A 13840-nucleotide genomic window follows, 5' to 3' on the forward strand; every position below is an offset into this window, starting at 1 on the left:
TGTCAATGCAGAGACTACAAGTTATGTCTGTTACTGTGGCAGAGGGAATCAAAGTTCTTAATTAAGTACAAATGCGGTGAAAACCCTGCACTTGTAGTACATTGATACTTCTTCTGGTCTCATAACTGAAAGTCCATATCTCGGTACAGACAGGGACTGGGAGAAAAAGACTGTAGGAGCCTGAGCATTGCACCTGCAAATGTACAGTTGGCCTTTTAATAATGTGTGTGCGTTTTTTATTTTTTTTGTAAAAGCTGCCCTATGCCTTTAGATATATCTCAAATGCAAGCTGAATGCACGTGGAAGCATACTGCATTTGTCTGTCTGCATAAGCCTTTATATATGCAGGTCATGCTATTTATTGTAGGTATTTATATAGCGCCAACAATTTACACAGCACTTAGTACACCAATGCATAGTTATAACAATTCAAATTTCGTTCTGTAGACCCACAAGAGACAGCGATGATGACGATGACGATGAGCGCAGAGGAAGAGGTTGCTCACTACAGTACCAACATGCAATGGTTCGGGTTCTTACTCAGTTTGTAGCTGAAGAACCTGGTCCTCTTGGACAGCTTGTTTTTCTATTGGGTTCTGATTGGCAGTTTGATGTGACAGATTTGGTGACAGATTTCATGAAACTGGAAGAGCCGCATGTTGCAAAACTGCAAGAAGGAAGAATACTGATTGGGCGGGAAGTTGGAATGACCACAATACAGGTATGTAAGTTGATGCACACTGCAAATATAGAATGAAGGAACTTCTTGTACTTTGTTTAAACAATAAAAGACTCATTGGACAACAAAAAATGAAAAGTGATTGCACATTTGCGCACAAGGCAACATTGAGTAAAGAAAAGATTGTTAGATATTAGTAATAAATCTAATCAGGAGAAAATATTTCTGTTCCTAAACAAGTTAACCAATATGCATTATTGTTTTCTACAAGCATGATGCTCATGTGACTAACAGGAATCCTACAATATGGTGACAATATGCCCAACTGTAACCCGGTCAGTACCTTGTATTCCTGACACCAGCAGTTTAAGCCACAGGCAATAAGGTCAAATCTGCCTAGATACTGCCAACATTATAAAGTTTCTAATCCTTCCCAACCATATTAAAACAGTTGAGGAACACATTTCTAGCACAAGATAACTAATCTAAAATCGGTAGTTTGTAAAATGCTAGAGGGCATAATAAAGGATTATCTGGTAGAATTTGTTCAGGAAAACGGGATAGTTAATGACAATCAGCATGGGTTCAGGAAAGATCGTTCGTGCCTTACAAACTTGCTAACTTTTTATGAGGGGGTAAGTAGAGATATGGACGGAGGTAAGCCGGTAGATGTGGTATATCTGGATTTCTCAAAGGCTTTTGATACAGTACCACACAAACGCTTGCTACACAAGCTGAGAGCTATGGGCATAGATACTCTGTTAGCCTCCATAAAAAAAAAAACATTGCCATCTAAAGAAGTGGGAGATAGCAAGTCAGCCAGTAAATAACAAATTCTGTAAGTATACCTTGGAAAATGCGACACTAATGTTATAGATTTCTTTCCTATTGCCAATAGAAGTTTTTAGGTGAGTGTCCAAACTAAAGGTCACCTAAGGAAAGTAGCTGAACAGTGCCACTGCCAAGTAATCTTTTTTTTTATCAGCTAGGGATAGCATTTGTTAGATCTGTAGACTATAAATTAATATAATTTGAAAATAACCAATATTTTCTGAATTTCTTTAAAATATAGAAAATAGAGCTATATGTAAATGATTTGCTATTTTTTCAAAACTGTATAATGAGACCATGCCAAAGAAAATACTGATTTCTGTTTATTTTAGCTCAGTGGGAAGGAATCTATAAATAATGGATAATCCTGCTTATTATTAAATCAGTCTCTTTGTGCATTGTAGGTGATGTCCCCTCTCTCCGATTCCATCCTGGCAGAAAAGACAGTGACAGTGCTAGATGACAAAGTGACAATAACAGACATCGGAGTGCAACTTGTCTCCGGACTGTCACTCTACCTTCAGCCCGGCACAGCAAATAACAAGGCTGTTGTAGCCACCTCCGTGGCCCAGGAACTGCTGCACACTCCCAAACAGGTAGAGTCACGATTCAGGAATGTCATGTTATGGGCAAAGAAATTTAAAGGAGATTCAGTCTTATTGTTAAGCGTGTGGAAAGGCCTTTACATTGATATTACCAATATAAAATGGTCTACCAAATGTAACTTAATAAGTTAGAGGCTGAACTGCAGGAAGATGTAAAAGACAAACTAATGTTTCTCTGTGTTTAATAATAAATTAATAAATGTATCATTTTAAAACTAGTTTAAGTACTTGAATTTGACTTGCAACCCCTGTAGAGCAGCACTAAAATTTGGAAAGGGAGGGGCAGTGCTGGGAACCAATTAGGAATGCTGCATGCAAATATGTTGACATGGAACATTGACAGGAAAAGAGAGAAGAATGAGCAGAGGGTTGAAATATTTCACTCTGCAGTCAGAAAGCTAAGGATGGATAGGACACCACAGTATTTCTTAACTTTACTCATGTTTTGTAAGAGGTGTAATATTTTAGTGTTGTGACCTGTGCTCGCTGTCTTGAAAAGATACAGCTGATGAAGAATCTGTCTGATGCCTTGTCCTGCTCCACACTTTTCTGCACTCTGCATTGCCATCCACCAGCTGCTACAGGACACAGTATTGACATCAGCAGTGCCATGTCTTAAAGACAGCAAGGATCAGAGACATGGGCAGCAGGACAGGTTAGCGTTGAGGCTGCATTCACACCAAAATTAGACCTTAAACATAAGTCAACTGAGGTTCCGTTTACCTACGATTACATACTTCATTGACATCTTTAGCGTTGCACTAAAAAAACTCAGCAGAGGGCATTGCAATGCAAGGCAGAAATGTGAACTGGTTCTATTCACACCTATAAATTGTTTGGTTCCCAACCATTGAAAAACAGACACCAACATATCACAACAGATCTGGTGCAAATGGGGCCTACAATACTTTTTTTTCCATGCAGCACCTTTTTTTTTAAATTTAATTAGGAAAAGAGTCACTATATGGTGAATATTTATATTCCCCATAGCAACCAGATTCCTTGGTTTGCTTGTAAAAATGTACAAAAACTGATTGGTTTCTATGAAGAAGAACACTTTTATCTTTAGCAGACTTTTCTTACATTAGGTCTATAATTTTTGTAAGTACCATTATTGAGTAGTGATGTACCGATACCAATACCAGTATTGGTATCGGTGCCAATACCGTGTATTTGGGAGAGTACTCATACTCGTCCAAATGCTTAGCCCGATACCCACACTTTTGGTTTTAGAAAGCCTGGCAGTGAGTCATTACATGCTGCTTAGCTTCCTGATTGGCCAGGAAGCCGGCTCCATGCTCTCTTGTCACTTGGTGACAAGGGAGCATGGAGCCGGCTTCCCAGCCAATCAGGAAGCCGGGCAGCATGCAATGACTCGCCGCCTAACTTCCTGATTGGTCGAGAAGCTGGCCAATCAGGAAGCCAGGTACCTTAATGGGACTTCCGGTATCAGCATTCGGTATTGGTGAGTACCGGTGAAAAAAAAATTGTTACTCAATACCGCAAAAACGATATCGGTGCATCCCTATTATTTAATTTCATTTATTGAATAAAATAAGATCTGTGCTGGTTTGGCATGCCTGCCTATTATGTAATATACTGTGCAGTACAATTTAGAATATGCTATAAATTGGACAAAGGGTACTACACCACATAAATAATTTTCAGCATATACAATTTTATTATGTTTATAAGGGTTAGTTCAAACCATATGCAGTTGTGAGGCAGTCCGTTCAGTTTGGCTGCTGCAGCCAAAATACATCACACTGCTTACCTATGGGCTTTCTTGTGCTGTATTCACACCATTGCAGTCCTTTCAGATGCAGTCAGAAAAAATACTGCTCATCCTATTTTAGCCGCATCTGATCCACTGGAACGCATCAAAAATGGATGCAAACGCACCGGAACGCATCCAAAAAAACAACAACACAGAATTGATTGTGTCATCATCCAGGGACTTCCTCTTTGTAGGTACAGCCAACATTATCACCATGCCTGCCAACAAAGCAAGCATGTCTGAGCTCCAAAACAAACAAAGGAAATGCTCTGACAGGAAAAAGGAATTAGCATTTTATGTATTTTTATAAACACATCGGAACGCGTCAAAACGCATCAAAATGGATCGCAATGCAACTGCGCAGACACACGCAGTTGTGATGCAGTTTCTGGCGTGAATTAACCCTAAGTGTTTCTCAAATACCTTGTGGATCAATGTGCAATTAATTTTATGAACACAAACATGAAAAACAATAGCACATGTTACTATTCTTTGAATAGAAATGGTTAAACAGGCTTTGACAATTATTTATACAGCAATGAAAACCCCTTTTATGGTATTTTCTTGCTGTTCAAGTACCACATGCTTAGATGATACAATATGGAAATTAACAGTAAGCATACATGTTTACATTTTCCATGACATAAATGTCTTGGGAATCACTTGAAGTGTCTTGTATTCCCAATTGAAAAGCCTTAAACTAAGAGAAAAAAGTTGCCATGATTTAGTGTAGTGTCCTTCAGAAAGCTGTTTCTGCAAATCCTATGAACCACATCAATAAATCCAGTCCTATTCCTGACAAGGTTCTCCAATTACTATCAACAGATCTAGATGGATTGGAAGCTGCTTATCTGAAGGGGAATGAAAGAGACGCCTGCCCTCATCCCAATCACTTAGTGGCAGGACTGACAGATAGTTGTGTTTGTTAATTACTAAACAGCTACATCTCATTTTACCTGATTGGAAATAGCATTGTCAGCCTTCATTTCTGGCAGTTACCTTTATTAAGCACCTGCTTACTGCTTGTCAAGTCAATACAAAATGTTACATTGAAACTGAGGTTTTCCCTAACACGGTGATCAGACATTGACTTTTCCTCAGCAACACTTGTTAAAAACTAATCTAAGAATGTGCTTGCTACCTCCACCTGAAATCTAAAACCTAAAGTTAAATTTTACTTTTTTCTAATGATGACTGAATTTAGAAGAACCAGTGATTTGCATATTTTCTAATCATCTATCTGCATTTTGACTTGTGGGATCTGTGGAGTATCACACAGTGCAGACATCTAGGCAATCATAACTCATGAAATGTAATTAGGTGAATAAAAAAATAATCAGATATGGAGATGAGCTTGTTCCTTACTACTTACCATACTTTACTTAACAGCATCCACAAAACAGCATATTTTACTGATTCGTGAAATGTAAGGGCCTGTTCACATGAGTTTCAGGTCCTGATCAGGTCCGGACCAGGCGCAGATCTGCAGACGCGGTGCTATGTGTTTTTGTCGCGTTTTTTTATGCGTTCCAGTTTTAAATTTATTTTTTTAATTTTTTTTGCTGGAGTGGGGCTGTCAGTATGTTATCTGCAGTGCAATGCGTTTTTGACACGTTTTGCGTTTCCGGACCATCTCCTGACCCTACAAAATGTCACATGCAGTATTTTTTGTGTCGTAACCTGAACGGACTGCACGCGTGGGAACTGTAGCCCATAAAACACATAGGGATACATTGGAATGCATTTTTAGTGCAGGAGCGTACGGATCAGGTCAGCACAGAAAACGGACGTTGTGTGAACAGGCAATAGCAGGGTTGAAATGCAGCTTAGCAATCATTTCTATGCAATCCATAACCATACAGCAAATTTTCAAGATCTCTCCAGCCCTGCACCTTATCCCTGATGCATATAGGAGAAAGTAGAGGCTATTGGGAGGAGCTCTTGCCAGATTGGAATGTAACGAGCACTTATGGCTAATCCTTTTAGGGTCCGGTGAGTGCAGTTTCACAAGTCTTTTGAGCACTGTGCTGTGAAGATATACACATTAGAATTTTGGACACTATTGTAATGAGGGATGTTCAGATACCAAGTACCATACTTAGTACAAGTGCAAGTACAGATACTTTTCCAGCTCCAAGACTAGACTAGAGAAAAATTCAAAAGTTAGGAGGCAGCTGTCATTTATAAGGAGCATACAGGGCTCCTAGGATTCCTGTTTTTAATGTATGATTTACTTTTTTTTATAAATATATATTAGGGATGCACCATTTTTCCAAGTACAAATACTGCTACTTGTCCAAGTACTCACAGATACAAGTACTGATGCATTTTTGTTTATTGTCATGTGACAGTTTTCTAAAACAATACAAATAATGATTTCAGGACAGTGGTGGAGCACCAGAGATATGTCCCAGCTGCAACTGCTCCAACCCTGGTAGTTCTCGTGAAAATGCCAAGTATTGGCACTGGTATCTGAACTGATATCTGAGCATCCCTTATTGTTATGCATGGTGATTGATGGGTATTCAATCCACAGAAGATGTTTATTTTTCTCTTTTTCACATTTCGGGAGAGTGGGGAGTTTCATTGACTATTGGAAATTTTAAGAAGAAAAACACAGTATTTGGAATATTTATGTGCTTATTATAACACTTACTATATTATTTTTTTTCACAATATCTGTTTAATTATACGTGATGCACATGATTGAATTGGATCAATCATAAGATGTTTAGTTGTAAATTTGATACATTTATTGAGTACTAATTATTGGGTATAGCGCAGTGCATAAGGATCTGATATTTATGAACAGTTGTTTTACTGGTGGCATTGCAGCATACCATGCATATTTTAAATTATACACCTAAGCATGGTTAAATATATAAATTCATATGGAATGTAACCTTCAATCATTGCAATGGAATGCCAGCCCAAAGATTGTCTACCAGGCCTTCCATTGACATGAATGTAATTTAGGCCAGCCATGGACTGGAATGCCTCTAGGAAGTTGCATTTTGAATCAGTACAGTTTAAAAATCCTGGGGGAGGGGCTTCCATAAAGATAAGTGCACTTACACCTTCCGTATAAGACAATGTTCTGAAGGAAATTTGTAAGTGACAATGCAAAAGTCATTTAAAATCTTGAAAGTATAATCTACAAGGGACATTAAACTTTTATTCAAATTTATAAGTGTCAGTAAATGTGATGAATAAGATGTTTACCTTATTGAACTGCAAGGGTAAACTTGCACTTTGCAGACCTGTTATGGTGAAAAGTATTGTATTCTAGTAACTGTATGGGGTAAATACCTGTAATTATATGAATATTAATGTTTTTTTAAATATTTTTCTCACCCTTTACCTGAAGGCCAAGCTGCTTAGAAAAATAAACAAATTACAGGGGTTGGGAGAAACTATTACGCTGACAGGGCACTTACACTGGTTAACTTTTTTTCATATTGTTTAAAGTTTGTTTCTAGAATAAACTGATGCTATAACTGTTAAAAAAGTGTTAGCTGGAGTTGAGCTTTAAATAATTTGTTATTTACCTAAAATCCATCTAAAACTACCATGTTCACAGAATGACCATGCTGCAATGATTTCACTGCAGTGCAAACAACATTGTCACCCTGTTACATGTGGTGGAAAATGACTGAATCTATGGCAGGATGAAGCCGATAATAAAATGTTACAGGGAAGCTCAGAAAAACAAAAACTGCTTTGGTAAACATATGGGCAGAATGCACCATTGCCATTCTTTTCATATTTCTACTTCAATTTTTCTACTTATGTTGCCTAGATAGTGCCATCATAAATGTAATACTTTTGATATAATGCCTGCAGTTAAAGGATAATTATGGGTAAAGTGAAATACACTCTGATACTGTCCAGCGCTGAATAGAGGGACAGACAGGGAGGGGGTAGGCACAGCCAGATTCGCCTCTAGAGCCGGCAATCAGGCACGCAGTCGGATCCTGACAATGTTGTCGGAATCTCTCCTGGCTGCAGTGCGGCTCTGCACTGTCAGCATACAGTATAGTGGGCGACTTGTCTTGGTGAATTCAATTAAACTGGAATTGAACTGGAGTTAGAAAAAGTAATTAAGAAATGCAGTGACTTTGCAATATTTGCAGGTACTCAGGTCATGAAGTTCTGAGTCTTGGTGAATTGATAAGGTATCTCCACACTTTACCAATTTTCTTTGGTGGGGAAATTTACTAAAATATTTGACACTGTTCTACCACTTTGCATGCAGCTTTGTTAAAACATCAAAGTTACATAGTCACAGAGTCATGTTTATTGAGTTCAACCAAAAATGAAAAAAATACTTTTTACCTTAAAGGAGAATTATGGGGTACGCCTTTATTTGCATTTTTAGTTTACTTATGATACAGGGGTACATTTTGCAATGTACTGCTGTAATAAAAAAAAATACACCATGAGCTTAAAATTCAGTGCAATATACTGTGGGTGGGATAAGCTCTGTACTGAGAAGCTATCCCAACAATATTGGGCTCCTACTCTCCCATTGAGAGACAGCAGCTTGTAGGAGCTGCTGTGCATTCGTGAGAACCCGTGCAGGCACAGCAGCTCAGGGCACATCCTATCAAAGTTTATTCATATCAGATCACAGGTCTACCAACACTAGAACATCAATCCTGTAGTTTGTCTTTCGTTCCCCCCTTCCTTCTCCTCTCCACACTGCCATCTTCAGACAATACACATACCACATTGGCACTAAGACTGTCAGTTCAGTTTCATCCTCACCCCCTCTCCTACCCTCTGTTGTCTTGGGACATACACAGGGAGAAGAAGAGATAAAGACAGCAGAGTGGAGGAAGGTGGGGGAAGGACGAAGCTGAAGTAACGGTATTAGTCAGTGGCTTCACAAGGGGGGTGCGGCCTGCACCCGGGTGACACCATTGGAGGGGTGACACCAAAATGACTGCCAGTTATTTTTGTGTCATCCCCCTCTGAAAATTCGGGCACTCGGTCAAGGACTGAGAGTCCGACATTTGCTTGAGAGAGGAGGGGACCCAGCGGGATACCTTAGCGGCATCCCCTCCTCTCTCAGCCGGTGACGTCACTGCAATGACGTCACTGCTGGGTGTCACCTGGTACTCTGGTCTTAGTGCCGGTACGCGATGACGCCTCTGGTCTTAGTGCAAACGGGTATGAGGGAAATGTATCAAAACTGGAGCAGACAAAATCTGGAGCAGCTGTGCACTGCAACCAATCAGCATCTCTATTTCATTTTCAAATCTCAACTGCACAAACTGAAGAGAGAAGCAGATTGGTTGCCATGCACAGCTGCTCCAGATTTTGTCTGCTCCAGTTTTGTCCCCTCTATGTGTATTGTCTAGAAACAGCAGTGTGGAGGAGAGAGAGGAAAGTGGATGAAGGACAAACTGCAGGATGGATGTGCTAGTGTTAACTCTGATTGAATGTGCCCTGAGCTACTGCGCCTCCACAGGTTCTCATGAACAGTCAATGGGAGAGGAGGATCCTGCCAATATTGTTGGGCTAGCTTCTCAGCACAGAGCTTAGCCCGCCCACAGTATATTACAATGAATTGTAAGCTTATGGTGCATTTTTGATTACAGGAGTACATTGCAAAATGTACTCCTGTATCATATGAAAACTAAGAATGCAAAAAAGTTATACCTCATAGTTCTCCTTTAATTACTGGATGAGAATTATTGCCAAAAATTTAGGTTGACGGTTTGGACTTCAATTTAGAACTAACCCGAAGAAGCATTAGTAAAGCAAAGCAATATTGCTTGATTTCACTAGTGCTTTATATAGTTCTCTGGAAAATTAGAGAAAACTACGTGATAACAAATAGTGACAGATAATGTTGTGAAACACTGAAAATCAATGTACTGAACATGATGATTAATGAGAATGAGAAACACTTCTACTGTTGTTAAAGGTTGTAAGCAGCATTGTAAGACTGTGACGTGTTCAACACTTGTGCCCATAGGAAATATATGTGGTCTGGCAGTACTTATATCTGGACAGGGTGGACATTGCACCCACCCACTGCTTGCTGTGACCTCCTCCCAGTGCGGAGGAGAGAGCTAGGGAATCCAACAAACTAACTGATAATGAGAATAATTGACAACTATTCTTAAATTAGTTGGTTGCAGCCCTATTTTTGTTGCAGACTTTAACGTTAACTAGATAATGTGTACATTTACTATGGATTTTCCAGTATTTTCCAGTGCTCACTACTGACTACTTCAGATAGCTTGAATTATCTGATAAATTGTGCAGTCAATTATTTTGCTAAAATTCAATATCACTGATCACTTTTTCATGGCAGCAAAAATCTAAAATTCATCAGAATACAATTTGCATTGGAGATTGCCATAAACATGAGAATTAATAATGTACACCTGCCAATAGCACATGATTTATGTGCTATAGTTTAGGGTTGCAAAAAAAAAAGAGAATATAGTTGCTAGTGAATGCTACCTTTTTGCATCTATATCAGTTGGGAATGGCTAGTACTGTTTATATACATATAAGGCAGGAACCCTTTTCTTTAAACTTTATTTACTGACATTCCATTGGGCTGATTTACTAATGGGGTTGAAAATATTCACTCAAATTCTGTAAATATTTACTATAATTATCCAAGCAAATTCCTGTTTATGTTTTTATCTGCACACAAATGGGTATTCAAAGTGAACAGGATTTTTTTTTCACATAATTAAAGTGAATATTTATTTAGTGAAGATCCTCAACTTCTACAGTAAACCAGTCTACATATGCTTCTGAGAGATTACAATCTACAAGCAGGGGAAAGATTGCAACACAACCTTCAGTATTGTATTTATTTGTTAAATAATAATTGTATTGCATAATATATTTATTTATAGTTTTTTAATTTATATTTTTTTTTAAATATAATTACTTAGAAGAGATTCTAATATCCCATAAACATTTGGGCTATAGCTAAAATAGATGGATGTCTATAACACAGTAACTCTACTGTGTGCTCTGATACCATACACTTTGAACCTATAGCGAACCATCTTCCCTTCCACAAAATTCTGCAATTACAAATTTGTGTATACTCACAAGAGTCCAAAGACCTTTGTTCTATGCCCCCTAATACCATTACCTTCCCCAGACAACGTAGTAGAAAGACCCTGAAACATCTTAGTGCTGACATTTTTAATCAGTGTGAGGTCATACATAAGACCTTCTTTGCAGAATTTTGAACATGTATGGTTGTACTGTTTTACCTCTTGGTGTTGGTATTTTAGAAAGGGGGGACCTTTGATAATTTAAAATAAAGGAAAAAACCCCATAAAGCTCAAACCTGAAGCTAATTGAGCAATCAGACTGCAGGAATATTCACACATATGCATGTATTTCTTAAAATGTAAACCACAGTAAATTACATCAGATTGTTTTTTTCTCTCCTCTTTTAGGAAGCAGTGGTCAGTGTCTGGATACAGTTCAGTGATGGAGTTGTAACACCCCTTGATATTTATGATTCCAAAGACTTTTCCATTTTTGCTACATCCCTTGATGAATCCATTGTCTCCACTCACCAAAGTAGTTTAATAAAATTGCCCGTAGTGATAGCAGAAGGGGAAGGACAAGGAGCTCTGGTGAAAGTAGACTTCATGATTTCTGAATCTTGCCAAAAGTCAAAAAGAAAAAGTGTTCTTGCTGTAGGAAATGGATATATCAAAGTCAAGTTTGGGCAAAATGATGCAATTTCTCCTGGTGAGCGTGAGTATGATGAGGAGGAAATTGAGAATCACACCAGTGACCGCAAACAGAAGATTACAGACAATGACCGTTATGGTAGTGATGGAAGGTTTGATGACTCTGTTCTAGAACATGATAAAAGTGCAATACGAAAAGGTAGCACTACTGCTAGATCGGTGTTAAACAATAGGATGTATGGAAACAGATTTTCTGAAGATAGCCCTCTGCAAAACATCCCAATAGATTTTACCAATTTTCCTGCCCAAGTAGACTTACCGAAAAGCAATGGAGAGGCAGAAGACAGTGACCTTATGCAAGCACACAGAGGCTTAAGTGATCTGGAGATTGGAATGTATGCATTACTTGGGGTTTTCTGTCTTGCCATACTAGTCTTCCTAATTAACTGTGCCACATTTGCTCTGAAATATCGTCACAAGCAAATGCCAGTAGAAGGACAAGCAAACTTGACTCACTCTCATGACTGGGTGTGGTTGGGTAATGAAACAGAGTTACTGGAAAGCACACCAGATGTATCCCCACAGCAGGATGAGCACACCACCATTATAGACCATGGGATTTCCTTAGAAGAGAGTCATCATCTTTTCAATGGTAACACTCAGAAGAATGTGCAAAGCCACCCACATCGATCAGGAGAAGAAACTGAAAAACCATTGAAAAACAAGAAAAACGATCCCTTACATTCCCCAACTTCAAAGAGAAAGCGAGTAAAATTTACTACCTTTACCACAATCCCAGCTGATGACAGTTGTCCAACAGTCAAGTCATTATTGACAGCCAATGAAGATGATATTAAATGGGTGTGCCAAGATATGGACATAGGAGAATCCAAGGACCTCAAAAACTATATGCAGAAGTTTAAAGATAAAATATAAACAGCCAAGTGGGAAGATTTTTCTGACAATATTGATGCCTTCAAGTTTTTTATGATTCGTTGTGATAAGAAGGACCACTGGGTTCTCCAACCCCATGTGTTAAATAACACATAGATGCCAAAATGTGCATAGTTTTCTAAGACAGAGCAAATACTAAGTTAATGAAAATCAGTTGGATGTAAAAACTGGAAGGAAATGAGTCAGCAAATGAATGTTCTTATGAAAATCACAGGATAATGAAGTAAAAATCATGCATACAGTGAAGGTACCAAAAACGGTTTATAAAAAAACAAAAACTGTAAAAAAAAACATTTTATATTTCTAAGAAATGTAACTAAAGGACAATATGTAAAACAATATTTTCACAAACCTGGGAAGCATTCCTTTCCCCATTTCTGTAAATATGTACAATAAATGGGGGAGGGAGACTATGTCCGTAAAAGTTTTTGTGTTATCTAAATTCTTGCAAGGGCCTACATGGAAGGTTATTTATGATGGTCCATATATAAGTTATACTGCTTGTTAAAAGTATTTATCATTGTCTTCCCCTATATGCATTAATATCTCATATACAAGGTCTCAGTATAGCATCCCAGTTGATTCAGCATTCACAAATCTTTCTTGCAGAAAGCAAAGTACAGAGTGCTGTAACTCATAGCAATCAACTCAAATGCAAGTCATTGATTGGACTTTTGTAGTGCAAAATCTGATCGTCTGCTTTGGGTTACTGTGCTTTGCACATTGTTTTATTGTTTGTTTTTTTTACTGAATTAAGCTGCATTTAAGCAAATTGCAGGCTAATACTGTATCTGTCTGTGTGATTATCTGACTTAACAGCAGTGCACAATCTGGGACTTAATGGTACTAGAACATTACAAGGTAATGGATTTATTTTTAAAAGAATGCTGTTAACATGAATATAATGAGTTAATTCATAAGTTTAATAGCTGTGGTAGGGAGCAATGATGCTGTGTATACCTATAGCAGCCAATGAGATTCCAGCTCAGTTTAGAGTAGTGAGAGCAATGACAAATTACTTTTAATTATTGCTATGGGATGCTGTACTTTAATAAACAATGGGCTACAACATGTCCACAGAAATGAATGATGCATAACAGAGGAGGCACCTCATGGAATGCTTATACACTAAATGGTACAGTATTTGCTTTAAAGAAAGACAAGGCAGCTTATTAGAGTCAAAGGAGTTGGCCTATTGGTGCTACAATGTCAACACATCTTTAAACCATGTGTTTGAGAATGCTTTCAGGTATAAAGTAAAGTAAAGTCACACTCCAGGAAAAATGATAATTTACATACAACACTGAAT

At 38.2% G+C, this 13840-nt stretch overlaps 1 protein-coding gene across 1 annotated transcript in view; it reads left to right on the forward strand.

Moving 5' to 3' along the window:
• TMEM132C (transmembrane protein 132C) overlaps window positions 1-12523 on the forward strand; it is a 374589-nt gene extending 362066 nt beyond the window's left edge. The window contains exons 7-9 of the mRNA XM_018576482.1: window positions 448-721; window positions 1915-2106; window positions 11335-12523. Of these exons, the coding sequence (XP_018431984.1) occupies window positions 448-721; window positions 1915-2106; window positions 11335-12513 (1645 nt within the window). The 3' untranslated portion in view covers window positions 12514-12523. The remainder of the gene's footprint in view (window positions 1-447; window positions 722-1914; window positions 2107-11334) is intronic.
• Window positions 12524-13840: the final 1317 nt, after the last annotated feature.

Source organism: Nanorana parkeri, unplaced genomic scaffold (assembly GCF_000935625.1).
Source record: "Nanorana parkeri isolate BGI_ZX_2015 unplaced genomic scaffold, ASM93562v1 scaffold68, whole genome shotgun sequence".
In the NCBI taxonomy this organism is placed as follows: Eukaryota; Metazoa; Chordata; class Amphibia; order Anura; family Dicroglossidae; genus Nanorana; species Nanorana parkeri.